Source organism: Apiospora marii (genome assembly GCF_038362585.1).
Source record: "Apiospora marii strain CBS 49790 chromosome Unknown utg000011l_segment0_segment0, whole genome shotgun sequence".
Taxonomy (NCBI): Eukaryota; Fungi; Ascomycota; class Sordariomycetes; order Amphisphaeriales; family Apiosporaceae; genus Apiospora; species Apiospora marii.
Genome location: NW_027117382.1, coordinates 4745956 through 4773693, shown reverse-complemented (window position 1 = coordinate 4773693; position 27738 = coordinate 4745956). Strand labels below are relative to the sequence as shown.

The 27738-nt window shown below is 55.5% G+C and overlaps 9 protein-coding genes across 9 annotated transcripts; 5 read left to right on the top strand and 4 right to left on the bottom strand.

The window, feature by feature from the left end:
• Positions 1–783: 783 nt before the first annotated feature.
• Positions 784–2166, bottom strand: PG985_014655 (NADH kinase pos5; the record flags this gene model as incomplete). Its single annotated transcript, XM_066834421.1, has 1 exon — positions 784–2166. The coding sequence occupies one exon, from the start codon at positions 2164–2166 to the stop codon at positions 784–786; it is 1383 nt and encodes a 460-aa protein (XP_066679161.1).
• A 1084-nt stretch (positions 2167–3250) lies between these two features.
• PG985_014654 (uncharacterized protein) lies at positions 3251–4436 on the top strand (the record flags this gene model as incomplete). Its single annotated transcript, XM_066834420.1, has 2 exons — positions 3251–3294; positions 3365–4436. 2 exons carry the CDS (start codon positions 3251–3253, stop codon positions 4434–4436), a joined length of 1116 nt encoding a protein of 371 aa, XP_066679160.1.
• A 621-nt stretch (positions 4437–5057) lies between these two features.
• PG985_014653 (acyltransferase) lies at positions 5058–6585 on the bottom strand (the record flags this gene model as incomplete). The annotated part of the gene is made up of 4 exons (XM_066834419.1): positions 5058–5415; positions 5493–5941; positions 6035–6278; positions 6371–6585. The coding sequence occupies 4 exons, from the start codon at positions 6583–6585 to the stop codon at positions 5058–5060; spliced, it is 1266 nt and encodes a 421-aa protein (XP_066679159.1).
• A 1329-nt stretch (positions 6586–7914) lies between these two features.
• PG985_014652 (major facilitator superfamily transporter) lies at positions 7915–9140 on the top strand (the record flags this gene model as incomplete). The annotated part of the gene is made up of 3 exons (XM_066834418.1): positions 7915–8532; positions 8595–8949; positions 9079–9140. 3 exons carry the CDS (start codon positions 7915–7917, stop codon positions 9138–9140), a joined length of 1035 nt encoding a protein of 344 aa, XP_066679158.1.
• Positions 9141–11006: 1866 nt separating this feature from the next.
• Positions 11007–12634, bottom strand: PG985_014651 (uncharacterized protein; the record flags this gene model as incomplete). The annotated part of the gene is given in 6 exon segments (XM_066834417.1): positions 11007–11264; positions 11275–11656; positions 11710–11879; positions 11995–12068; positions 12119–12370; positions 12406–12634. The coding sequence occupies 6 exon segments, from the start codon at positions 12632–12634 to the stop codon at positions 11007–11009; spliced, it is 1365 nt and encodes a 454-aa protein (XP_066679157.1).
• Positions 12635–13559: 925 nt separating this feature from the next.
• Positions 13560–13742, top strand: PG985_014650 (uncharacterized protein; the record flags this gene model as incomplete). Its single annotated transcript, XM_066834416.1, has 1 exon — positions 13560–13742. One exon carries the CDS (start codon positions 13560–13562, stop codon positions 13740–13742), a length of 183 nt encoding a protein of 60 aa, XP_066679156.1.
• A 2613-nt stretch (positions 13743–16355) lies between these two features.
• PG985_014649 (uncharacterized protein) lies at positions 16356–18876 on the top strand (the record flags this gene model as incomplete). Its single annotated transcript, XM_066834415.1, has 8 exons — positions 16356–17267; positions 17318–17802; positions 17855–17879; positions 17930–17996; positions 18049–18158; positions 18210–18362; positions 18418–18572; positions 18690–18876. 8 exons carry the CDS (start codon positions 16356–16358, stop codon positions 18874–18876), a joined length of 2094 nt encoding a protein of 697 aa, XP_066679155.1.
• Positions 18877–22890: 4014 nt separating this feature from the next.
• Positions 22891–25314, bottom strand: PG985_014648 (glycoside hydrolase family 92 protein; the record flags this gene model as incomplete). Its single annotated transcript, XM_066834414.1, has 1 exon — positions 22891–25314. One exon carries the CDS (start codon positions 25312–25314, stop codon positions 22891–22893), a length of 2424 nt encoding a protein of 807 aa, XP_066679154.1.
• Positions 25315–26572: 1258 nt separating this feature from the next.
• PG985_014647 (uncharacterized protein) lies at positions 26573–27253 on the top strand (the record flags this gene model as incomplete). The annotated part of the gene is made up of 2 exons (XM_066834413.1): positions 26573–26818; positions 27155–27253. The coding sequence occupies 2 exons, from the start codon at positions 26573–26575 to the stop codon at positions 27251–27253; spliced, it is 345 nt and encodes a 114-aa protein (XP_066679153.1).
• Between the last annotated feature and the right edge of the window lie 485 nt (positions 27254–27738).

The window sequence follows — 27738 nt, the reverse complement described above, 5'->3', positions numbered from 1 at the left end:
TATGCGGCTGTGATGGGACAGTTGCCTGTCTTGAGTAACCTCGCACACATGAAGAGTCAACTCAGTGATTGGTCCTCTGGTTCCCTGGTAAGTAAGTGTACAATACTGGACAAGGCACAACACTTCCTTCGTGGCTTTTCAGACTACCAATTTACCATGGGTCGTCCCAATGCGCCAGGCAGACAACGCAAGAATCAACCTCAATACCCCTTGTGAGGAGAACAAAGACCTCAAGGCCGAAATAATAATTGTGGCAACGTTTTGTGGCATTATTGTTCACATCTAATGATAACATTCCTGTGCCGGGTGTCGAAATTCGAGAGGGCCCTTAGGTGTTTGAATCAAATCCATGGGCATCGCATTTGGTGATGGTATTACACAGTTCCAACCCAACATGCCTGGCTGCCTTCCGGCGTGGGCATTCCTTTTGCATTCCTTTGCTTGTACATACACGGCGACATCGTGCCAAAAATGGTGACTGGATTCACATAAGGTAGCTAGTGTCTGCATTTGCAGTGGGAAATAAACAGCCCCATCTACTGGCATGTCATAGACCGCCGAAAGGGGTAATCTACTTTAACGTTGCATGCTGAAATTAGCTTGTCTTTGGGCATATGCCTACGCCTGGGAAAAATCAAATCTGGACAGTATTATACATTCATCTCATCTTCATAAAAACCCAACCTGATCTCCCAAGACTGCTGTCTACCTAGCTAGCCACATCAACCCACCGGATAATTAAACTTAAGCCTCTCGTTCAGCCCGCCAACCCAGCCATCATCATCATCCCCCTCGTCCCCCTGCCCGTTGCTCCGTATGACGCAGGGCACCCCCGCCGGTCCAGCTGTTCTCGCGGCACCCGTCGGCGCCCCGGGCCTTGCGGCCGACCTCCTCGCCCGTGACGCGGATCTCCATGCCGATGGTGACGCCCGCCTTGCGCTTGCCGTCGATGCTGACCTCGAGCTCGCGCCCCCGGTTCTTCTTGCTGACCTTGAGCACCACCTTCTTGTTGAGCGGCAGGCTCAGGTGCCGGAAGCTGAGGGTCCGCGCGCAGATGGGCGTCAGCAGCATCGCCTTGGTCAACGGGTGGATGATGGTCCCGCCCGCGCTCAGCGAGTAGGCCGTCGAGCCCGTGGGCGTGCTGATGAGGATGCCGTCCGCCACGGCCTCGGTCAGGAACCGGTTGCCGACGTAGACGTCCACGATGGCCAGGTGCGGGTTCGGCCCCCGGTGGATGACGAGCTCGTTGATGGCGTGGATGTCGGGCACCCCGTACGGGTCCGGCGACCCCGAGCCCAGGATGTCTTTGATGGCAGGCGCCGGCACGACGGGAAACGCGGCCGTCGACGTCGGCAGCAGCTGCTCGTTGACGTTGACGCCGTCGGCGTCGTACACGCCGACCTTGAGGCGATGCCGCAGCAGCATCTTGGACGAGCGGTTCACGCCCATGCTGCGGCCGCGCATGCTGGCCCAGCCCTCGTAGCGCTTCTGCGTCTCCTCGGCGTCGTGCTGCCCGGGCGCGGTCGACCCGTTCAGCGCCGTCTGGGTGTGCGGTCCCTGCAAGTCGCTCATAGCGACGACGCTGCCGCTCATGTAGACCTCGCGCCACGCCCGCTTGAACTCTTCGAACTTCCACTCGCCCAGGAAGCCCAAGGTGCCCATGCTGAAGCTCAAGATGGGCGGCACCGACGTGTGCAAGCTGAACAGGCTCGCGGCGCGCAAGATGGTGCCGTCGCCGCCCAGCGTGGCGACGAGGTCGGTCCGGGTGGGGAAGTGGATGGGCTCGGAGCTATAGACGGGGAACGGGAGGGCCTCGTGCAGCATGTCGGCGATGCGCTTCTCGAAGATAAGGTTCAGGTTCGGGTACTCGCTGTTGATATGCTTGGCGAACTCGACCGTCGACGCGATCACCGGCGGCGCGTGCAGCTTCGGCATGATCAAGATGTTGCGCGGCGGCACCGGCCACTCGAGCGAGAGCAGCGACGACGTCGAGCTGCTCTTGTAGAGCGGGACGATGCGGTCACCGAGCGTGCGCGCATCGCGGATCTCGCGGTGGCGGGCCGTCGCGGAGAAGCATCGTCTCGTAATGGTATTAGGGGTAAAGGCGAGGTCGGTCCATGTCGGCGAGGCGGACACGGATGTCGCTGTCGTCCGAAGTCTATTCATAATTGTGACAGCAGCAGCAGCTATCCAGCTTTGTCGACAGACCAGACGCACTGATCATGGCTGCAGATAGTTCGAAGATATTCTCGTCGCTTGCTCAGTTTCCCATTCTTGCGAAGCTACGAGAACTGCTGGACGTTTCCTCCTCAATAGTATTGCATAGGTTGACGACTTGAAGTTGAAATTCCAGACTCCAATCGGTTAGGTGCGGGCTCGGGAGAAAATGTGACGGGCGCCGATCATGGAGGGCTATCCTTGCAGACTCTGCTGGAGCTCTCTCTCACTAGACCAATCAGACAAGGCCCTTATCTCAGCAGATCCATGCCGCTCAAAGCTGTCAGACAGACAGGCAGTAGCTTGCTTCAGCATCATCTTCCGCTCTCGCTGAAACGTTCTCGTCTTCCAAATTTTCATCTTTCTTCGCTTTTCCAAGGCATATGATGACTACCGCCGGAGACTGGTCCGTATCCAACGGATCTGAGCTACTCACAGACCAGAAATGACACGTGCACATGTGGACCAAGATTGCGCCCTCTCCGGGGTAACAGCTTTTCGCATTACCAGAAAGGGTCTTAGATGGGATTTGGCCATGACACAGCAGTCCTTGTCCTTGTCCCTGTCCTCCGTGTTCGAGTCAATCAAGATGCCGGAGCGGGATCTGTATTACCAAGCGGCCAAAGTTGGACCCCCGTTGGACGACAGAGACTTTCTCACCAACTGCTATTCCTACCCAAAGCGGAATGACGCAGCTCGGCCCTCATCAGCTAGAGAGCTAGCTCCAGCGGTGCGAGCTTGCCCACTGTTTCGCCTCTAGGCTTTAGCTATGGTGGGGTGAACCTCCAACGTCCCCGCTGTGGTGTCAATCGCTCATAATGTGGGATGCATCACCACCCCGCCATCAGGAGAGGCTATTACGAGAAAGTCGAACGGCCAGGTTTGCTTCCCAAAGACTCTTCAAGTGAAGGATATATCTCGCAGTCTTGTGTCCTCTCAACTATATATACCTCGTCGTGCCGCGCACTATATCGCAACTGCAGCATCTTCCCAACCAAGTGTTATCAAGTAAAGAAAAACAGCAACACTCAAGATGGCGAGCTCCAAGCAATTCAACGTCGGCGTCGTGGGCTATGGGTAAGACCACCTCCAAGCCTTTACACGATCTCTCAACAGCAGATATACTGACATGAACGAACAATTACAGCATGTCCGCCAAGATCTTCCACATCCCCTTCATCAAGGCCACGCCCTCCCTAAAGCTGCACTCGATCCTCCAGCGCAGCCCGAAACCCAACGACTCGGCCCCCGCCGACTACCCCGACCTGCAGCACCACACCTCCCTCGACACCCTGCTCGCCGACCCCGAGCTCGACGTCGTCATCCTCTGCACCACGCCCCCCACGCACTACGCCTTCGCCACGGCCGCCCTCGAGGCCGGCAAGCACGTCTTCTGCGAGAAGCCCTTCGTCCCGACCTCGGCCGAGGCCGCGCAGCTGGCCGACCTGGCCCGCTCCAAAGGCAAGCTGCTCTGCGTGTACCAGAACCGCCGGTACGACGCCGACTTCGCCACTGTGTCGCAGCTCCTGCGCGACGGCACCCTCGGCCGCGTCGTCGAGTTCGAGACCCACTTCGACCGCTACAAGATGGAGCACCCGACCAACTGGAAGGGCACCGTGCCCATGGAGCAGGGCGGCGGCGCCGTCTACGACCTCGGCACCCACCTCGTCGACCAGGTCTACACCCTCTTCGGCATGCCCCAGAGCGCCTACGCCAAGTTCGTCAGCCAGCGCGAGGGCAAATTCTACCCTTCCAGCGAGGGAATCGACCCGGACTCCCTGACGGCGCACCTCTACTACCCCGACGCCGGCCTCACCGCCATCGTCCGCATCGGCGTCCTCAGCGTCGAGACGCAGCAGCCCCGCTTCTGGATCCGCGGCTCCAAGGGGTCCTACACCAAGAAGGGCCTCGACACCCAGGAGCCGCAGCTCAAGGGCGGCATGACCACCTCGGACGCCCAGTTTGGCCGCGAGGGCCCCGAGTGGGCCGGCAAGCTCGCTGTCCTCGGCGAGGGCGGCGCGACCTCGCAGCGCGACCTGCCCAATGTCGAGCCCCCGCCCACCTACGCCAAGATCTACGAGGCCTTTGCCGGCGCCCTCGCCTCGGGCAAGGAGGAGGACGTTCCCGTCCCCGCGTCGCAGGCCCGCGACGTGCTCAAGATCATCGAGGCTGTGCAGGAGAGCGGCAAGACGGGGCGGGAGGTGCAGATCTCGTCATGAGGTTCCTATATCAAAATGTTTCGAAAAATAGCCCATCATAGATGATTCACTTGTATATATATTTCAATAACTCGGCCTGGAAACCGAGGGTGCAGCGCTTGTTATAAACGTGAGTAGTGAGGTGTAATGCTGTTTGCCTAAAAGAACAAAAACCCCGAATCGCTGCCGGTCTGTCCGCCTTCTCGCTTCCTTTATCTCCCCCCCCCCCCCCTGTCTCTTTCTCTCTCTCGCTTTCTTCATGCGTTAAGTACTTATGTTGGTACGTACTCCAAAACTGGGAAGAGAAAACATGCCCCGATACCCTCCTCCGGCCTTGTCCAACCCAGAGCTTTCGTTTCAAACCCAGCACACGGGGAACGCCGTTCCATGAGAATGCCCGAAGATATGTTTTGTGGTTCCACGCCCGTTCCGTTCTTACATTGGTATCATTGAAAAGAGAAAACAAAATCATAACCCGCCCTCTGATGAGCCCTATCCTGGTTCCAACTCTTTCTCGTATCTTGTGCCTGAAAGACGTCTTATACACCGTCCCTCTTTGCTTAATCCAGTCGATCCATATTTCAAACTAAAGCCGACCCCAAGCAAATGCTGGCGGTCGAATATGCATGTCGCTGGAGGAGATCAGGAGTCCCGGAACTTGAACAGGAATCGAGTCAGGGAGCTGAGGAAGAACCCAAAGCAGCCGAGCCACGCGAAGATCTTGATGAACTCCCACCAGTACTGCGTCCGCACCTCCGTCTCGATGTGGCCCTTAAGCCCGGCCCCGTTGGCGGGGAAGCGGCCCGTCGTGACGTACTGCTCCAGCAGCGCGTCCTTCTCGTACCAGCGCTCACGCAGCCACACGTCGAACTCGGCCTGGTCGTGCAGGGGCATATCGGCCAGCGCGAAGCGCCGCCAGTACAGATTGACCGACTTGGGCCCACGACCCTGGAAGAACGTGCTCGAGAGGGTGAAGTATTCCTCGCCAAATCCGCCTCGGCTATGGGATTGCCAGATAGTGTCAGCCATGAAAATGCTCAAGCGTGTGTACACTAGAAAAAGGAGGGAAACACTTACGGTACGCCTTCGTATGCTACCGTACAGTCATAGACGTAGTCGACCGAACCCTTCAGTTCGTTGAGGCAGAAGAAAGTACCAGTACTCCGGGGCAGCATCAAGTGCGCACAGTCCTTGACGCCAATCTTGTCGGCCCAGGCCCCCGACTTCACCCGGCCGTTGTCCGACAGGTTGGTGCCTTCCGGGAAGAGGAGGAGCCACATGGGGTTCAGGTACTCCTCGCCGTCGGGCCCCACGTGCTTCGCCTTGAGCTTCTGGAGCCGGTGCGCGAGGCGGGGCTGGTCCACGGCCATCTTGCGCGACATGAAGATGAAGCTGAAAAACATGCAGCCGGGACCAATAATCGGAATGTACTTCAGCGACTCCTTCAGGATGATGTAGACGTGGCCGTGCATCCGGGGCTTATTCGTGTAGCCCACCCACCACAGGTATAGCCAATCCGTGTAGATCTGTCCAAATAAGAGTCAGCTCAAGCCACCTTCCTCTTCGTAACCACGACGACAGATGTAGTGGAATCTTTCTCGAAAAATGCGGTTTCTTACCTGGTGATTGGCGATCATAACCATGCGGTCGGGAAACGCGCATTCCACCCTTCCATCGGGCGTCACGCTGAGCTGGCCGGCAACCGATTCATCACCGCTAATCCTTATCACGGTCGGTGCCCACCAGTGCGTCATGGTGGTGACCAGCAGGCCGAAGGATTCCTTGGTGACGGCCATATAGGCGTAGTACATTTCGCGGTTAAGGAAGTAGAACCAAGCCCCGAGGAACTGGGTGAGATGGACCCTGCCAAATCCATTATAGATCAGTATTTTGCTCTCCTCCATTTTTGTCTATTTGTAACATGTGGCAAACATGGATTGTAGGTTCTTCCTTACGCTAGGGATCCGGTGAAGAAATATAGCGCCGCGGTGAATGCGCGGAATTTGGACCTGATCGAGCCGTACTTGGCCTCCCCCGAGGGATGCCCGGCTTGCTTCATATTCAACATGGCGTCGGCCACGCTCGGGCTCGCCATGGGGAAGGCATCGAAGTCGCCGTCCGGGGCGGCGTTACCGTTCGGCCGGCGTCGAAGCTCCGAGGTCGTCGTCATCTTGGGTTGATATTTAGGTAGGTAGCAATGTCAGATCATCGATATGTGGGTGTTCGGTCGTCGAAGATGTCCTGGAGCGGATGAAACAACGAGTGTGTGATAGGTTGTATTCAGTATCGGGATATGGGATACTAGGTAGAGGTCGTAGGTCGGTTAGTCCGGGAAGAAGCGAGGCATGGAGGAGGATGTTGTCATGAACTAGAGGGGCGCTGCGCCAGGCAGGCTAGACCATTCAGCTATTCCGTGCGGGGCGCGATGGGGAGATGCAAAGCCGGCAGCGATGCGAATTGCGACAAGCGTGGAAATACTATAAGTGGCCCAGCGCTACAAAGCGGAGTGCGGTTCTTGCTGCATGTAGTGGTATGTAGGTGCTTTAGACTCGGAGAGTGTCGGTCGATGGTAGATGGCAAGAGAATGGAAGCAGGTCGCGTGCTCGTGATCTGGTCATGTGTGGGAAAGCTGAAGCTGGCCTCGATTCACTTGAGCCGGCAATACCTAGCTGCCTAGTAGCAGCGAGAGGTGGCAGGTAAAGCTTGCACCGCGGCATGTGATAAGATAAGGTAGGAAGTTGAGGTGAGACATGGATCCAAGTCAAAGTGGACGGGAGGGGCAACAAACCGTTGACGACGTCAATCAGCAGACAGACCGCAAGTACGTACGTAAACTGGCAACCAAGCTAGGAGTTCAAAGACACATGTTGTGTGAATTATGTATTAATCATCAGGAATTCAAGAAGAATGAACAGAAGAAAACATCTGTGGGAAGAGCATTCTTGAGATGGCGTAGGGCATGGCCGTGCTGGCTTCCTCTTGAATAGCTTAGCTGGTGGTCTGATAGCTGTTTGGTGTTTGTTGGCATCTTTTTTGGAAACTGGATGGATGACTCGGATTGGATATGCACGTGGAAGAGCGCGCCAGCAATTCAGCATCACCGCAGTCAGGCTTGTTTTCTAGGCGACCCATGGGCAATTCAGCTCCCAAGCTCCAAAATTCCAGGGCGTCACAGTGGGGGGGACAAGGGACAGAACCAAGAGTTTCAGTGGGGTATTTCGGGTTTTACTGGCGTCCCATTCGGCCCCCCGGGAAGATAAGCTCTTCCGGGGGGTCATCTTAGGCTGGCTCGTTGGGTCGGACTGCATTGAAGATCCAAACCAAGGCCTGAGCCACACTTGAACTGCCGAGGAGACCAGCTGCTGCTACCCTGCTGGAGTAGGAGCCACAGACACCCTGCCGGCCGAATTGACTGAGGCTTGACTTGCATCCCAAGTTGCCTGCATCCAACAAGCCGGTTTAGGGTCAGGGATTGAGCGCTTGATGCCCCCGACGAGACATGGCCATCCACTCCCTTTCCTTTCCACCTGGCCAGGGGTCTAGAGCAGCATCAGGGAAATCCAGCAAGGATGTCCTCATCTTCATGATCTCGGGCAACCCCGGCCTGATCGACTACTATGAGCCATTCCTATCCGCACTACGGACTCTACTGGATTCGTCTCCCGCCTCTAAGGAAACCCAGTTCCACATTTACGGGCAGGACCTAGCCGGCTTCAACGACGACGACCACGAACCCTTCAGCGACGCAAACCCACCCCGCGACGTGGCCTACCAGGTGAACTACCTGTTCGAGACCCTCTCCGCGATCTGCATCCAGGACGAAGCAGGCAACCCCCAGAAGCACGGCCAGCCCTTCGACGAGGTGATCCTGATCGGCCACTCGGTCGGCACCTACCTAATCCTGCAGCTGTTCCACGAGCAGCTCCGGTCGCCGGAGCGGGCGCCGCACCTCCGCCTCCAGACGGGCATCCTGCTCTTCCCCACCATCGAGCACATCCGGCACTCGCCGAGCGGGCAGCGGCTGGAGCTGCTCCGCAGCGCCGCCCTCCTGGAGCGCCACGCCCACCGGCTCGCGGCCGGCTTCCTGCGCCTCTGGCCCGGCGTCGCCCTGCGCTGGGTCCTCACGACGCTCCTGGGCCACCCCCGGCCGCCGCCGACGTCACGGCCCGCTGGCTCCAGAGCCGCGACGGCGTCTGGCAGGCCCTGCACATGGGGCTCGACGAGATGCGCGTCATCGGCGAGGACCAGTGGGACGAGGAGCTCTGGGAGATCGAGCGGGAAGGCGAGGCGGCGGCGCAGCGGGGTAGCGATGCTAGTGGCAGTACTGTTGTTGCTTCTGAGGAGGAAGAAAACAGCAGCGGCGCCGCCGCCGCGAACGGCGACAAATTGCCGCCCAAGTTCTTCTTCTTCGGCAAGGACGACCACTGGGTCGCGAACCATTTCCGGGATGCGTTCATCGAGCGCCGGCAGAAGCAGGCTGAAAGGACGCGGTTGATGGTCGACGAGGGCAATCTGCCTCATGCGTTCTGTATACGTAAGTTTGACCCCCGTTTCGTTCCGCGTGACTGCCTTCAATGCATCATCATCTCCGTCTATGCATTGCTCTCCTTTCACCGCCTGTCCAGCTGCATGAAGATACTAATATGCATGAACAAAACACTAGATCATAGTGAAGTCGTGGCTGACAAGGTCGCGTCTTGGATCAATGAGCTGTACGCACCGTGATGGACTTCCTGCGTTGGGTTGACGCGATGGTGAGGACAAAGGTCGGATCTCATGATCGTGCTAGCCTGTCCATGGCGCATGACAGGACATGGGCTCGACCTGGCATACCCATCCTTGTGATTAGACAGAGACGATAGATTATTAACCAAAGAAAGCCACCCATCGTATCTTGCATCTTCGAGCGATGAACACGTATCTAGCGCTTGTCGAGGAATGCGATCTTCTAGTGCGTCGAGTAGCCGCCAGCAACTCGGCGAGTCTCGCCGACGCATGGAGCTATCCCGAGACACCGATCTCGCGTTGCGACATCTGCTATTCTCGTGTCACCATCCCTGCTGCTTGCGATAAATGTTTGTGTCACTCGGGCGCTTTTCAAGGCCCGTTAGCTACTTGGCCCCCAAGCGCAAGTGACGGCGATCGCGAGCTGCAGATCCAGTGTTAGTAGTGCCCCTCCTTGCGTAAGCGCCCTATCAGACGAGCGCGCGGGAGCCCGACGGTTTGGTTGTTGGACACCAGGCGCGTAGAAAATTCCGGGTTCGGCAGGGAACAAACTTGGGGGCCGTTGTAAGCGAGGGGAGCCTCAAACTCCCCAGTCAACCACCCAACCAACCAGCTCGCCGCGCGCGTGCGGTCGCGTTTGCTCCGTACTAGATTAGATCCCGACTTTCTGGTTCGGTACTCGCCATCATCGTGTCACCAACGTCACCATCTTCACATACATCCCTCATTCAGCTCGCAACCCCGGCCAAAGCCCCCTATCGTATCCGTATCGTATTCTGTCCTATCGGATAGGCCGACGTCCTCGGATCGTCGTCGAACCAGAGGGTCCCGGCCCGCCTGGATACTCTTCGTTTCTGGGCCCCGACAGCATGGCGTGATGTTTGCAGTCTGCCCTGCTCTACTAATCATGGTGATGTAGTCTCGGCCCGGGGCATCTGCTTCTCGGATGAGTGGACGTTCGGATCGAGACTGATGATCGTATCATATGCACTGCAAACCTATGACATGTCACATATCATGCCAAAACAATGCCGGCCAAGGCCGATTCTGCTAGCCAAGCTTCCGAAGATCTGCAAGTAGTTTATGTTGTATCACACACACACGCATACACGCATAGCCCCCACAAGTTGAGATCCCGGTCTGCTGCATCTGTTTGTTCGTTGGTAAGTCTCGTGACCGAATCTATATGCGCTGCGTATCCAGCCATTCGACCCCGGTTTCAACCGACGAGGTCGAAATCCAACCCTGTAGGTGGCAGATGTCGGCATGCCCGTAGATGATCAGGGTTGTTGTCTGTATGCATGCACTATCAAGTGCAAGCAGTTTGCGCCACATGCAGCCACGGCGTCTCTATAACGTCGAGCTGACCTACATATGGTTGGTCCCTTTTCGCGCGAGTAGTTATACCTGCATCTGCATAATATCATCTCTGCCTCTGCCCACTTGCCTCCGGAACAGGAGATCCAAACTGGCGTGGAGGTAGATGGTAGACCAGAGAGGTGTACAATGATCATTAATCAAAAATAGCATGTGAGATGATATAGTATAGAGCACACTTGATTGCAATTTTCCCGATCCGGTAAGTACACACGTAATCCAGAGCCGTGCAACGCCCAGAAACCAACCTATCAAACACACAACTTGGTCCATAACGTACCAACTAGTCCCACACATATCCTCTCACGCATCTAGTAATGCTACTTAGACGCAAATTATCGTCTTGCCACCAATCATAGGACCAGAAAAAGCCTGTAGAAAATGAGAAACAATAGACATGCTAAGATTCGCGCCCGAACCCCCAATCCCCAAGGAAAACGCAAGTAGATCCGCAAATATTCCGATGATGGACGTAGAAGGAGGTTTCAGTTAGAGATCGTCTTTCACGACCGCAGCCCCAACTCTTGGGTCGTGGTCCACAGTGGCAGGAGTAGTAGGAGTTGTCATAGTCGTAGGAGAAGCCTGAGCGGCTGTGGTATCATCACCAGCCGCCATCTCGCCCACATCGTCTTCGTCCTCTTCGTCATCATCCGGGACGAAAGCAGCCGTGGTGTTGTGGTACCTTGGCTCCATGTACACGGGCATGGGGACCACGGGGTAGCGGCGATTGATGACGCGGTCGGAGGCCTCGCCGTACGAGGAGTCCCCAGGGCATGAGCATCGACTCCGGCACCGGCCAGCCCAACGCATCGTTTCGCAGCCACATACGGACGAGATGGCGGGAGAACGTCTCGCCGTCCTGGTAAGGTTGGCGAGCATGCAGTGTGCTCCACGAGTTCAGGTAGACCATGTCTCCCGGCTCGCTTTCGAGGCAGATTTCATGCTGACGCGCCGCTTGCTGTACTCGGCCCAACGCGTGCAGCTGGGCCGCCGTGAGGGGAGGCAGCTTTGAGGCTGCCGCTGTGCGTGGCGCCGACGCTACAGGGCCCAGCCTCGCCGGGTCCATGGAGAACAGAAGGTTGCCCTCGTAGTACTCGAAGAGGGGGCACAGTGTGTATGGTGGCTTTTGGCGGAGGCTCCTGTGGAATAGGAGGTCAGTCAAAGTCCCAGACACGTTCGTGGCTTGACTTACGCTTGGACCGGCCAGTTTGGCTCCATTAGAGTGCGCAGAGTGGAGGGGTCGGAACGAGCCAGCTCGTTGTATACAGTATGAGAGGAAGCAACGCATAGCCGACCCCCGATCTCAGCCGTTTTGCGTATATGAAGAGACAAGATGTCGGAGCCCATATCGCAGTGGTGAGGCTGGGACGTACGTATCGTTAGTTTGAAGCGTTCACTGCTGAGTAGATTGAAGAGGTTTCTACCAGGTAGGCTTGGTATGGATCAGGAAGAAAATGAAGAAAGAAAGGAGCTTCACCAGGCCAAAGTTTGTGTGTATGCCGTGCCTCCGTTCCAGGGGAACAGTCCATGTTTTTGAATCCGTAACATGAGCTATGAAATCGGTTAGTATGCTACTTAAGACCGCCAGGGTAGAACCATACAAAGCATTGATCCTTTGGCGTCTTGGAGCCCTCGGCGGTTGCCGAGGTAGCTAGAAATCCCCAAGTAGATAGTCATGTAGTCCTCAACGGAGTATTTCGACTCGAGGCCGCGGATAACGCATATCCCGGTTCCGTTGTGAACTTCCAGTGCGCATCGATCGAGACGACTGTCCAGACCAGGGAGAGGGAAATACTCCCGGGAGACTTGGTCTCCGTGCAAACCAAGACCTGCGGGGAACGTTAGCACGGCATCTGGTATGCACAAAGGATAATGATGAGGAACCGACCCTTGAAACGCTCCAACGCAGTCTCTACAACTGCCACATCCTGGTCGCTCAACTCCAGGACATGCACCGGCTGGTCGCCATCCGACCCTGACCATGCTGTAGGGCCGTGTATTTGCGATGGGAAGTTGGCTAGTGCAGCACGAGGCAGGTTGTGGGTGTGTTCATGAGCAACCTGGTCCCGAGCAAAGGCGAGGCTTGGTGAACTGAGAGAGAAGGTCTGGGTTGCCATCTTTTGTCACTCCAAGAAGCAAGCAACGGTCTAGTAGAAACTTTGGACACGCGTTGTGAAGATTGGAGTCTGACGGGGATCTTTATAGCAAAGGATGCTGGGTGAGAAGCCGGCGGCTGAGGGTGTAGTCATGAACAAGGCACAAGGAGCTAAGGGGTATATATAAGTAAAGCACGGTTCATGGAGGTCACTTCCCTGTCATCAACGGAAGACGGGTGGGAGATACCATCGGAAAGCAACCGAAGCCCTCGCCTGTACCATAGGGTGTGGTGGAAAGACTTAATATCCCGGGCGGAAGTAAAAGAAGGAATCGAAAGACCCAAGGTAGCCGCAAGGGGGCATAGACCATGAAGCGTTAAGGGTCGTATTATAGATAGACTTAGGAGTTGGGCTAATGGTGTCCGCTCCTATCCTGATAGCGTTACATCAAGCTGCATACCCATCCTAGGATGTTATGGGCCTGATTGCTATTCGGCGTAGCCGCAGCAGAGGGCTGCAGCTACCGCCGATCCCAGCCCGGCCAGCCAAGTGGTTCGTGGGCATTTTGGCCGACACTCAGTCTAGGGGGCCACGTTAAGAGCGTGGAAGAATTAGGGTATCGTGGTGGCTCGAAAGATGGTTGAGAAAAGGCAGCATCGTCGCTGGCTGAAGGAGAAGTGAAACTAGGAGCCAGCTAAGGCGATGGCCTGACTGTCTGAGTTTGTCAAAGCGGACCATGCCATCATGGGGGGTTGCATGTGCTGCCTCGAAACCGATTCACTCATACGATCCAGCCAGATTTCAGCCCAATCCATCGCTGCAAAGAATCACGAGGAAGCCTTGGCAGGCCGGTAGTTTTAGCGGTCACTGGAGCTTGCCAGACTTGCCAGATTTGCTTTATGCCGTCACCTATGCTAGGCGTATGCCGATCGACGTGGCATCCAACATGAAGATTTCCCAAAAGCGACCCGAGGCGACCAGGTGGATGAGGGGTGGCAAGTGGGCAGCCAACGGCGCCGGATTCCGAAAGGGCCTGCAAGCGAAGCGGGCAAAAGGAACGGTTCCTAGAGGAGAACCTTTGTACCCCGACACCATTGGACGCATAGGCAGGAGGAGGTCCATCATATAACATGCAGTGTGCGAGTGGGTATCTGGCCCAGAAACCCGGATTTTTCTCTTCCGCCGAGTAGGTGACCTGGCCGTTACTTAGCCCCAGGGTAAGCATCCCATGGGCTCCAGGGGGTCTTCCCGTCTGCAGATCATACCTAGGGTGTGCATATGTCAGCCGTGTTTTGCTGTCGAAAAACGACTTCCCAATCGGTATTCTGCAGTTCCCATGGGATTGAAAAGTGATATATCAATGAGGTTCTGCTCGTCTTCTGGGGGTTTTGACAGAAAGGTGACGTAGGTGGTAGTATTGCACCGTAGCATCTACCAGTGCCAAAGTCGGAGCGCAGAATCAAGCTTGGCAGGCAGATGGGCAAAGGGTACAAGTGCATTGTCTCGTCTCGCGTCGATGCGCGTTGATTTCTGGCCCCCACACCTCATGGCCGTACCCCTGCACGAGACAAGTGGATCCATAGCAGAGTGCGCCGTCTAGCAGTGCGTGCAGCGCAGCATTGCGGGGAGCTGCAACTTTGCAAGACGAGATGCGATTCGTGCAGTTGTTGGGACTGTCACATATATAAATCGCCATCTCTTTAATGGCGTGCTTCTGATCTGGCTCAGGATTCTGTATGGCATGGTCCAATGATGCGACAATTTGGGGACCGCTTTGCCGACCCCGAGTGCCGGCTGAAATTTGGAGGCCCGAAAGCAAAGACGTGCGACCTCGAGAAAACACGTGCACGTGGTCTTAGTCGCACAAACACTGGAACCAGCAACAACGACAAGTCACCCACAAAGTGCCTTTTCTTATTCGTCCAGGTCTAGTAGTATCTTCGCCTGCTGCAGCATTGCTAAAGGATAAAACGCTGAAGCGTACGGCGCCCGATGCAATGAGCTCATGTCGCCCGAGGTACTCGAGGAACACCATGCATATATGGCGCTGGCTGGGTGTCAGGTGCAAGGTACCTACGATTTAGGACCCAAACTCCGGAGAAGCAAAACGAAAAAGAAAAAACTATCATATGAGAAGACAAGAATAAGCAAGGTCGATGTAACGGAATTGTTTGCTTGGCCGCCAATGAGGTGGCGTGAACAGCAACAGGCTAACACACCAAGCTCTTATTTTTCCTCAGAGATTGATGCATGGCGGGCACATGGGGTGTTGGTGTTGGTGTTGGTGGAGGAGGAGCAGGAGAGAGAGGGGATGAGCTGGGGAGGGCTCTTTCCCGGGCTTGCTTGCTCTTTCCTCGATTGCTTGCCTCCCGTCCCGTCCTGCTTTTTTTCTTCTCTTTTGAGTGTGAAAATGGGCAAGTGCAGGTTGCAAAAGATAAAAGCAGACGAAAGAAGGAACAAGAAAAAGAAAAGAGACGGAAACAGCGAGAGTAACCCAGAGAGGGTAACGATCTAGAACCAACCACCATACCGACTGATGCCAGCGCACACCTTTTTCATTTCTGCATCTTTTTTTCCCCTCCATCCCCTCAGCAGAGTCTCCCCCGTCGCGCACTGGTTTTTTTCGATTGCATGTTCGTGCGAATCAAAACCCCGACGATCCAAGTCCAGGCCAGCCCAGCGCAGTGCAGTCCTCCTCCTCCGAACCAATCTACTGCCACCACAATACCCTACTACCTCAAGTGTCTGTCTGATTCGAACCCCTCTACCACGAACCAAGGTACATATACCTTTCCCGAGTCCGTGGAACCAGGAGGTACTGGTACATGCAATTCCTTACCTGCTAATGTTCACACCAGCCTGCTTCGAGTTCCAATTGCATCCATCTATTTGATCAATTGATCGGTTGATGCTAGCTTGATGGATGGATATCGGTTGATCAGTCCCGATCCATTTCTCGATTAATCTTGTATGTGCAACCTGACGGCCGACACCGCCAGCCAACCAGTGATCCAACCCCTGCCAGAAGAAACCCGATTGATCGGGAGTTTGACCCACGAAACGACCCTAATCTTGAGGTTGGCAGATCTTTGGCTCGACGCTTAAGGCAAGGCGGCCTGCTGCCCATCCGGTCGTGCAACCCACCAAGACCCCATCCTACCCCGGCCTGCGTCCACCCTAACTACAATACGTCGTCCTCCTTAGCCTTGTCTGTCACTTTTTGCGCCTCACCGGTTTAAATCAGCCCCACTTGCGATCCCACTTGCACATCGCCGCCCATCCCCGTATCCTGTCTGCCTGTCACGATAGGCCATCTTATACTTCGGGGCTGTTCCACACCGGCTGTTTTCTTGGTTCATCTTGGACTCAACCTGGCCTGCCACGCAGCAATGGCCGGTCCGCTGATTCGTGTTGCGGTACCTCCGGGCGAGCCCACCTCCTTTCATGTAATGGAACCTCCTTTTTCGTCTCTCTCACTCTCCATCTCTGTCTCCTGCGCGCGCGTCTCATTTGTTTGCCCGTTCTCCAAAGTAGAGTGACCCTGTGTTGACTTGAGTTTGCGACTACTAAGACCAGAAAGAGGGCCCGCCTCGCCTTGGATCCTTGCTTGGGCCCGTCAGATGACCCTGTTCCTGACTGGTTACACCGCAATATGCGGCCAACGAAGAGGAACTACCCTCGACATCCCTATCAAGGGGTGTCAATGATGGACAGCATGCATTACCAGTACCAGGGGGTGCCAATGACTGATGCATCAACCTTTGCCGGCTCGCCGGACTTGCGTCTGATGTTATCCTCAGCACCACCACCCCAAGAACCAGCCGGCACACCCTGGCATCATATGGACCATGAGCCAACCATGACACAGCCTCCGCCCATGGGCCATGGCGGTGGGGAGGCCATCTCAGATGCCACCTTCGAGTTCTACCCTTATCCCTCTCCCCCTCCATCCCACAACCCCAGCCTGATGACTGGTTTTCCAACTTTCTCCCATGGATCTGGTCAGCCCTGGTGCTTCAACTTCCAGCCTGTCGACATTTCGTTAATTCTTGATCATCACCTTTCCTTCTATCAGCAGCAAAAAGACATGCAGCTTTACGGTTACGACGATGCCCACAACAACCACCCTGACAGCCTGGTTGACCAATCCATTGATTTCACCGCAGCAGACAATGACCTCGAAGGCGTCGTCCAGTCCGATCCCATGTCGGCGGCTCAAACCCTGAGCCCATCCTTCTCTCTGCCTGACTCGTCCGCGATGCAAACAGCTAACATGGCAACAGGCCTGAGGCTGTCCATGGACTTTTCCCCAACGAACCAGGACGAGCCGGAGTGGCACTGGGTGGAGAAAGAGCAAGTGCCCGAGAAAGAGAAGTTTGGCCCTGAGCGACCCCCAAGCTCGGGCAGCGCCAGTCCGATAGACGGAGCATGGCAATGCATACCTCACTACCTCGACCAGCCTCAGGAGGTCGTTTCCAGTTACACAGCATATGGCACATCATCCCCAGAGACACTAGACCGATATGACCATGATGATCCAACTATGCCGCACAGGCCCAAGAAGAGAGGCGCAATGTCTCTTTCGCAGAGGCAGGAGACCAGCAAAACCAGGCGCATGGCGGCATGTCTTCGCTGCCAAATGCAACGCAAACGGGTACGTTCCGTCTTACCACAGCACATCTTGAATTCGACTAACATGACCAGTGTTTTCCAAACCCCGACCCCGAGGATGGTCGTTGCCTGACGTGTTCTATGATCAAGCCATCCAAGAAGGTCATCCACACCATGGTGTGCGTCAGATGGAAGCTCACTGCCGCTATCGTCTATCGCCAAGCCCATTTGCAACTAACCAAAAGATGGCGAGGCAACACAATGTATGACATACCCGCAGCCGACTGGGCAGACGACGAAATCCGAGTCATCCAGGTGAGCGAGGGGCTGTGTTCGAAACCGTTCGAGATCAAGGTCAGGAGATTCAAGCCTCAGCCTGGTGACGTAACAGACCGACTTTGGACCGACAAGCGTGGAATCTGCCACACCTCCAAGCTACCGCCATACGCCATTGCCAGTGTCGGCGAGACTTGCAAGAAATTTGTGAAGCACGCTGAGGAAAACACATTCGAAGCTGTGGAGCAGTTTGCTAGCAGGCACGACGTGCACCCCATTGTTCAAGAAACATACAAGGCTGCGTAAGTTCCCCATCTCGACACTGCTGGTCACAAACACTTACGGTCGTTGCAGGTGGAACCATATGAGACATGTCACGGTCAGTCAAACCTCATCCGCGGGCACAGGTCGTCATCTAACCTGCTTCAGGGGAAATCTGGCCATATCAATCTCCCCGACTTCATGAAAGAACTTTGGGGGTTCTGGTTTGTGCTAAGTAAACATTTCGCCTTTCGCTCTGACATGAGTCCTCACTCACAGATAATCAGGACATACCATCGGCTCCTCTGAGATAGTCGGAGATGAACATTTAGGCATGGAACCGGAGAGACACAAGGATTACCCATTCCCATCAGGCCACATCTCGGTGCCCCGAATGGTGTGTCAGCAATTTACCTCGATTGTGTACGACACACTGCTCAGGAAAAAGAGGGCCATGATTCTCAAGGATCTGTGGGCACTGATGCAGAGCAAAAACCCCAACTGCTTTGAGACTGTCTACTTTGCTGTGTTTATCTTATTACACGAAATATCGGCGACCTCCAAGGACCGCTTCCGGTGGTCGAGGGAAAATCAAATTAAGGTATGACTACAACACCTGACATGAAGTTTGCCTAACGACTGATGCGAGAGTCCAGGCACGATACGACATCGAGGAGAGTATGGAAGGACTCCACGAAGGAGCAAACATCATTCTTTGCATGTGGACGTACTACAGACGAGGCTTGCGTCCCGTCGACGTCGACTGGGACAAAATTCGGAAGAGCCCTCCCAAAGCCAAGAAGCAGCTTCAGTATATAAGCGACGACGTGCAGAGGCTCATGACAGTACTATGCAGGGCTTCAGAAGGGGAAAGTAAGCCCAAGAACCCCCTATCTTCCACATTATGTGGGCCACAATGCTAACCAAGCCTCGAAGTTGAATCGGAAACGGAGAGGCCCGTCAGTCGCGACACATCCCGCTTCGCCATGAAGCGGAAGGAGGTTCGACCCGAGCCAGACCGGCCATTCTTCTGGGAGCGTGACATGCATTTCACTTCGCAAATGTTCCAGGCGGATTGGCATGCCCAGAAGCAATGGCAGCGTTGGGACGACTGAAACCGCGGAATGGTCGGATTTGGCCGCCGCCACTGCATTCAGCCTTTCTCCCCTCTCTCAATTTGCGCCACTTACATGTTGCATATCATAAACAGTTGTATTTAAACTTTTAGTGCTCACATACTTCCCAAGGCTATCTACCAAATACAAGATTGTTGCATCTATCCTAGACAATATCAGATTGCGTCACAAGACAAAATGCCCAGCCTAGTATCAGTATCATGCATGTGGACGTGCTCTTCCCCAGTAAGCGCACGGTTAGTAAGGGGCATGCTGGACGAATCCGGGGTTTATTGCATAATGTCTCGCTGAGCTGCACGAACGTCCCGTTCCGTCCGTGTGCAGGGCTACAATAAGACGGCTTGCTCTCTCCCACCATGGAGTTCAAAGATGTGGCTCGAAGCACGACTTTCCTGGGGTGAGCAGCAAACGAACCGTGGACCGCCATTTGCATGCCGCTCTGTCGTGCGTCCGAGACATATTTCTTTTTTTGCTTTTCCATTGACGCCTCATAACCCTATCATGGATCTTGTCTAATGCAGTGTCCTAAGACCGGTGAAGAGACAATGGGCGCAGCAGGCGGTCTAGTAGGTAGGTTGGCAAGATAAGATGTCATGGACCCATGAACCTTGACATATCCACATGCATGCATAAAAGACTCCTCGGGCGTCTGTCAGACTGCCGAACTCCATCCCACATTGAGATAAGACGAACCAAGCCAAGCCCCGATTGCAGCTCGTCCCGCGCGTCAGTGGCGCCCGAATTTCCATGCGAACGACAGCAAAAGCTCCGCGGAGCAAGTGGGTGTCTGTGGGGGAAAGGAGACAGTTCGCCCGCCGCGATTACTGATCACATTTTGAGGCATGACATGTCACCAAATTAGAGGCTAGAGATGGCGGGTCAAGATCGAAGGAGGTACATATCATGGCGGGCAAAGGATTACAAGTGAAATACAAAATGAAAAAGAGAAAAAGCAAAACTATATGGGGATTTGTGACGAGAGCGAACGGGGTGTGGATTCCTAGACCGCTTTCCCTGCATAGTAATTAGTACAAGAAAGACACTCTCAACGAGTCAGGGGGGCGTGCGCCTATTCGCATGTACATGATATACCTCATTACCCACATCCACCCCTAAGCTTCTGTCTGGCTGGCTTCTTTGCATTAGCTCCGTAACAATCACCTTTTTCCTTGGCTTAGCTTGGTATGGTGCTCTTTCCTTTTCCGCTTCCGCTTCTTATTTGTGACAGCTCTTATTCTCAAGTCGGTAAGCTAGCATGACATGTGTGGACGGCCCCGGTCCGTCCCTTCTTCAACGACTTTGTTTGTTTGACCTGTGGGGTAAACCCCGGCAGTCGACTTTTGCTTTCTGGGGGGGGGGGAAGTATGGAAACGGCCAATGATATAGCCGCTAGAGACGGAACAAAAGAGAAAATTCAAATAGCGAAGGCGAATGAGAAGAACGAGAATATGAAAAGGAATAGATTCACCACAAGGGCGACGAGATCTCTGCCCGCCCTAGGAAAAAAGGGACAAGTCATTTTTTACGCTTGTACTTGCAGTAACATGTACCTTTACCTTTCTTCTAGAAGGAACAAACGACGAACCGTCAAGTTGATACCGAGCCAGGATAAGCGCTGACTGGGCGAAGGAGAAACTCCCGAAACCGACGGCCATGACCCCGTTCATTCAGCCAATGACCGGTTTCCCGGTCCGCCGGCCCCCACTTCCATAACACCTGTCATATTTTCACCGCCGGCATGGAGAATAAAACAAAAACCTGAATCTTGACTTCTGGAAATCCACTCTGCAATATCTTTGTCATGTTGATATGTCACAACCCACTTTCGCCCGGCTCTTGCTGATGCAGATGCAGCTGCAGATCTGCCTCATATCGTACTAGAATCGAAAGATCTAAGTCAGTTCCCTGCGGGATGTTTTGCCTGCTCGATGTGGCTGGCTGACGGCGCCGGCGCCGGCGCCGAAAAGGCGGTGATGGAAATGCGTAGAAGCCTTCCTATCTGTTGCCATTGGATGCAGATACCGCAAACCATGCCTTTCTCAGGTAGTTACTTACGTACCGTGAAAATTAGTGCGTATGTGGAGGGTTGGGTATATGCAAGAGCGCGATGTAATAGCAGGCTGGCTGGGCTGGGCATGCTTATCACCCACCGGCGCCACCCCCACCCGCGGATCTGGCTCCGACGCCCGGGGAGATTGCCGGGTTACCCACGAAGGACGCCTGGGGGACGAGGCGAGATGTTGGGAACAGATTGTCCTACGCTGCCTGGCGTGGCATCATGTGGTGGATGGGATGATGGCGATGATTGGAGCGTTTGCCCTTTGGTGGCGGCGATGTTCAAGATGCACGACACGCCCGGCAGGAAAAGATCGTAAGCGGTGTCCTATCAGAGATGCCATGACTATATATCAGCAAGGAAGTATTGCATGCCGATGCCTGAGATGTTTCAACACTCAAGAGGCGTATCACCACGGTGCAGATATGCCGGATGACGCCGGGTGGGGGTCAGTCCGAGGCAGGCTATGAGCAGTGAATGGAAAGTGACTGCCCCGGGCACTTTGGCGGGGGAATGGTGACAGCCTCACTTGATGTACAACCAAGGTTGTACCAAATTCGGGCGTAGATATCGTATCACCAGAGCAAGCTCGATGATGGAAACAACTCTCGACAGCCTTAGAGATCCGTGGATGCAGATCTGTGCAATGGCGCCGGGTGCTGCATCTTCAACAATGCGTCTTATCGCAAACGACAGGGTAAGGATGACGTGGACTGGACATTTTCTCTGCAGGCTTTCGTGAAACCATCTTGCCTATCTCAGAATGTGTAAGAAGTAAGGCGGTCGGGGGCGTTTTGAAATCAAGATTCTTATACCTGCCGATTTGGGTAACTGTTGGTATCATGGCCAGGCTGAGACACCCGTTGTGTGGTCCTGCCGTTTGGTAATGGCTCCTTTTCCATGATCCTGCGTATTCTGGGTGGTGCTCATCTATCTTGGTGCATACAAGAGCTGGGACTCAGAGACAACGGTTGGATGTAGACTTCGAGTGTGGATCAGGGTGCCTTGGGGTATAGTATAACAGACCAGATGATGCCAAGAGCCATTATGAATATGGATGCCTAACGAAACGGCCATCCATACTTGTGTCTGAACCATCTGTGTGACTTCAAGAGACAAGAATTCTTAATGTAGACGAGTAGTTGTGCCTGATGCTAATTCTGTCTAACAATTGCAGCGATGAACGCCCGAGACCAAACCCAGGAGAATTTGGACAATAACCTGACTAAGGAGTATTGATAGATTTAGTCATGTGGCACAGGAACTACTACTAGGATGACTGTCTTGACTCAAGCACAGGCAAGCTCCCACCGCATGGAAGTGCGAGACGGGATGGTTCAAGACAGCCAACACTGCTTGCGTGGTCGAGACAAGCAATGCCGCCGGGGTAGCACGACAATGTGTTAGCTACGAACTTCTTTCGTCATGAAATGTCATCGATTCTGCCAGATGGGATCCTTCTCCTTCCCGTCCCGCGTGGCAAGGCTCCGGAGTACATGGCTGACAGGCGAGGGATGCCTGTACTCCGAACAAGTTTTGTTCTGGTTGTGTAGAAATAGATAGTAATCGTGACAACACCCACTGTGCGAGCCACCTAGGGGTGTTTTAAACCACACATCGATGCATAGGGGCGTTCCTGTATCACAGAGACCATTGCAATCGTAATGGCCCTGATTCTATGATAAAATTATGCCTATAAAAGGGGCGCTCCGTCCCGCCGCTCGACCGTGATTTGACTTGAGCTGCATCCTCTATTCTCGTCTACAACTCATAACTAATACTATGGCCAACAGAAACAACCCGGGCATCCCTTTCGGGCTCCATGACGCATTACATTAAGGGGTACATGAACGGCCGATTTGGATGGAGCACGCGTCTAAGACGAGAAGGAGATATAAAAGCAAGAAAGGAGTAGCGTGATTTGGATACGACGACCCTTAGGTGAAGCCCCCAGTGCTGACACTGCTGGGCTCCTGCCCGTCGCACCCCGACCTCTCCTCCGCCGTCATGACGAACTCGACATCGCGCGCCGCGAACAACTGATCGAAGCCAACGCGGCACCGCCCCACCGCCACCCCATCCAGCCTCAACGTCTCCACGAAGGCGCGGCTGCCCGGCGGGACATCGCGCGCCAAGCTCGCGGGGTCGAAGCCCGTGACACGCACCCGCACGTCCCCCAACAGCTCGTTGCGGACCGCGTACCCGGGCACGAAGGGCGACAGGACCAGCAGCTCGCGCGACGCGGGCACGGGGTAGAGGCCCAGCAGGTGCCAGACCAGCAGGCTGGCCATGGCGGCGTTGTCGTCGTTGCCCGGCAAGCCGCCGCGCGTGAGGTTGAAGTGGTCGTAGACGATGCGCCGGACCTGCCGCACCGACGCCGCGGGCCGCCCGACGTGGTGGAAGAGCGTCGGGGTCTGGAAGCTCGGCTCGTTGCCGGGGAGGTAGTAGCCCGCGTCGAAGAAGTGGTGGAGCCTGTTGGCGAAGGTTTCATTCTTGTTATTCAGCTGGTTAGACCCCAAGACCGAGATCAGCCCCGCCACGTCGTGCGGCGCGTACAGGCTGTACTCCCAGCTCGAGCTCTCGTAGATGCCGAACGTGTTGGTCGACTGGGTGCTGCACTCGTGCGAGCTGTTGGTGTCGAGGGGGCTGCAGTCCACCGGGTTCGAGCCGGGCGCGAAGGTGCCGTTGGGGAACCGCCGCGCCACGAAGCTCTTGTACCCGTCCGATTCCAGGTTCGGGTCGAAGTTGTGGCGGTAGGATAGGCTGCGTTCGAAAAGCGCGCTCGCCGCGTCCGACTTGTTGAGGGCGCGCGCCGCCATCCCCGCCGCGAAGTCGCCAAAGGCGTACTCGAGCCCCCGGCTGGCCTCGCGGGTCCGTTGCCCCGTGCTGCCGCTCTCGAGGTAGTTGTAGGCCACGTAGCCCATCGTCTTGTAGGACTCCTGCCTGCGCCCCGTGTAGTCCCAGTTGGGCGGCGTGGCCTCGATATCGTGCTCGAGGGCCCGCCAGAACTCGTCCAGGTCGACGCCCAGCTCGGCGGCGTGGGCGGCGTACTTGACGACGAAGTCGGCCACGATGGGCACGGCGTTGTTGCCGCCCTGCGTCCAGCCCGGCACGTTGTTGGCGCGGCACTCGGGCAGCCAGCCCTCGCGCCGCCAGCCGTCGACGTACGTGTCGGCGATCTGGGCCATCTCGCGCGGCGACGTCAGGGCCAGGAGGGGGAAGAGGGTGCGGTACGTGTCCCAGCTGCAGTACAGGCCGTCGAAGTAGGGGTGCGTTGAGTCGGTGTAGGGCGGCGGCGCGTTGCCGGTGGCGTTGTTGGGCGACAGGAAGGTGCGGTAGAAGGAGGTGTAGAACAGGCGCCGGATGTAGTCGGACGTGTCGTTGGATAGCACTATACGGCCCAGTTTGTCCTCCCATTGGGTGTTGCTGTCCATCACGACCTTGTCGAAGTCTGGTTCGGGGATTTCGCGCTCCATGTTCTCGCATGCGCTCTGCGCCGAGGTGAAGGAAACGCCACGGCGCACTAGGATCGACTGGTCCACATTGGATGGTGCGGCAAAACGCACCAGGGCACCGGCCTGTAGCGGCTGGATAAAGTCGGGTCTTCGAAGGCGCTCGGCCACCGGTGGCAGGTCCCAGAAGTCCAGGTCGTCGCGGCGGGCATCCATCCCGTTGACATTGCCCCCGAAAAGAGTGCGGTCGGTGATGGAACCAGCAAGAGACAGGTCTACACACTGAAAGGCCGGGTAGCTGAACTGGCTAGGCCCGAAGCTGCTGCGCCAGGTGCCGTTCATGACAATCCGTTGCGCCGGCCAGTCGGCTTGCATCTGGCCAAAGAGGAAGGAATGCGGCGAGTCGTCCGTCCAGTCAAGCACCAGCGTCGGCGCCGACCCCGCGGGGAAGCTATACCGCTCCAGCGACGCGGCCTGAGTCGAAGCCAACTCAATCCGCACCCCGTTGACGAGCTCGGTGCCGAAGTACCCAGGGAACCCCGTATCATTCATCCCGTCCCCGACGCGGCGCAGGGCCCGGGGCTCCTCGAGCGTCGGGCACTCGGCGAAGCCGCCGCACACGACGGGCATGATGCAGAAGTTGCCGAAGCTGCCCTCGGAGCTGCCCGTGCCCGAGTCGTGCAGCGGCGAGACGCCGCGCGCCAGCTCGGTCGACTCGGAGACGTAGCCCGCGGGCGAGTAGCCCGCCACCTGCAGCGTCACCTTCGCCATGCCGAACGGCACGGCGGCGCCCGCGAAGACGTTGCCCGGGTTGTCGTTTTGGGCCGTGCCGGTGAAGACGTTGACGTACTGCGTCAGGGGGCCGGGGCCTACTCCGGCTAAAGCTGCCACGGCAGGTAGTGATAACATGGCAGTGGTCGTCAGACGTCTTGCAGGGTTTTAAAACATGGTGTTTGATCTGGTTACAGGGTGCCAGAAGGGTTCTTAGCGAGCGATGGCGTAAATAGCGAATGGAAGGAACGAAGAGAGGGGTTTGACGGAAAGAACGCGGCAGCGGCGGCCTGCCAGGCAAATGAGTCGGCTGCCGGCCTGATGGAAATTTCCAGCCAGAGACCACGGGTTGCTCCCGAGTCGCTCTGCATATGCAAGTTCCCAGTTGCGGGGTCGGGTGCGGCCTTGTTGTCTTACACACGCGAGGTTACATCGCATCTCGGAGCTAGAGGGACCAAGAATCAATGGAGCCGAGTATATTAGATTACCGCAGCGGCCTAGCCTAAAGCTTATATTGAAGTTGCAGAACTGATTGGCTCAAATATTGGGAAAAGGGGTAACATGGTTCATCTGAAGTTCGCTTGGTACTTTCGTGGTCTGTTTGTATGGTGATTGCCGAAATGATTTAATATGCAGGTGGGGGACTGTTCTAGTGGAACAATCCGCGCAAGATGCTTGTTGAGTGCTGCTTGAACCGTTTCATCGCGAGCTCGTTCACATTAAGATCCAAAGAGTCTATGTCACGATCGGAATCAAGACCAGAAAACCGCCCGATAGGACGATTGTGATCATCACTAAGGACACTAGTGAACCCCGGCACCGCGCGAGCTCTGGGCCCTTCATCTATCACTTTGGAGGGTATACTCAAAGCCGTCGCAACAATACATCATGAAACGGCGATTGAGAAGCAGAGAGCAGAAGGACACTTCACAATCCCCCATGTTCAGAACCTCGAGAGCAGGCAGTCCAATGACCGCAAGCTGGTGCAAAACGACGTTGGACTCGCGCGGGTCACACTGCAGTTTTCTGTAGTTAGAAACACCAGGCTCAAACGCAGCCGGGCCACGACATTGGAAATGGCGGAGGGCGCAACTCTGGAGGCTGCGGATCGTCAACTGCTTGAGAGCTGACGGAAGCCGCGGCGAGCGGGCCAGTTGTCCCATTGTCCCAAGAAGACGACGTTGGCGCTATAAATTGGATGTCTGAGTTCCAGTGACTGTAGATCGTCTGCCGAACGGATTATATCAACCAGGATGCCAACAAGAAGCGCCTCAAATACGCAATGAGTTTTCAGGTGCTGGAAGTGCTGGAAATAAGTCGCTCACGACGACTTGACCAAGAAATCTCGTAAGGCCATTGGCAAGCTTCCCATGTGTTTGAATGGGCAACGGACAAAATGAACAGTAAACCTTTGAATCCGAATGGCAGTCACATTGTTTTGTTTGGCCATGGGGGACAGCAGAATAATATAGCACATGCTAATGGAGCTGATTGCGCTCGGTCCGGCCTTGTTCCAAAACAGACGGCTATCGAGCTCATCGGTGAAATGTACCTCGGTGCAGGAAGTGAAGCGAAGCGGCGCCTGCGCCTCTCTGGACTCCCTGGCCGGTCTCACGCCGAGGTCGAGTATCTCATCATTCAGGTGAGACCATGGGTGCCCCTACCCGGGAAACTGTGTTATGGAGTCGTGCGATCGCCCTTTACTCTGGGGCCGTCTTTCAGGGGCTCGGTGACAGTCCCCGTCTCGCAGACATGGATACGGCGATGGTCTCTATTCGACAGCGTTCTTTTTACAGGCGGCAAATCCACCACAGAACGGCTGGTCGGTGGCCCTAAGTAGGAAGAACGCGTGAAATGATGGTGACAGCGACCATCACAAGCGCGCCTTTCTTGGCTAGAGAGACACGTTTCGTGGCGATCCATGACTAGAAATGTCGATGGGCATTGCAAGACGAAAACAAAAGGATACCTGCTGCAGCTTATTCGAGAAGAAGACGATCTCTCCGAGACAGATGCACCACAGGCACACAGTGCAGCGGGCCAGAGAAACGAGTTGCAGGGTCGCGGAAAGGGCTAGCTGTAAAAGCCAAACCGCAAGAGACGTAGAAGCGAATTCTTCAGCCTATGCTCACATAGAAAGTGCCCGATTATGCGCCACGGGCAAAAGTAGGCTACCATCAGCTCATAAGGCCCACGACAAGGCTTCTCCTGGCTCTGCTGACCATACTGAAGCTTCTCAACCTGCCATGATCCAAGTAGCTGAAAATGCAGTCAGTTTACTACCATACATTATACGAACGACCCCCTATCTAGACACGACTGTCTATATGATGTAAGAAGGGGGCGGTTGTGGGCACCCTCGCCAAAAATGCACTGCGGTTTCCATCTGATATATGAAGAATGCCGGCGTTTGGTGGAGTCGAGCTGAGCAGCTGAGCCCGAGTCAGGCAAACAGCTACCCGAGACTAGAGATGATATCACTATTTTCGGAACCGAATACGGATTTTCGTATTCGTTCTGTAGACAGAAGTGGAGCTGTTCGATTCAGACGAAGAATTGTCA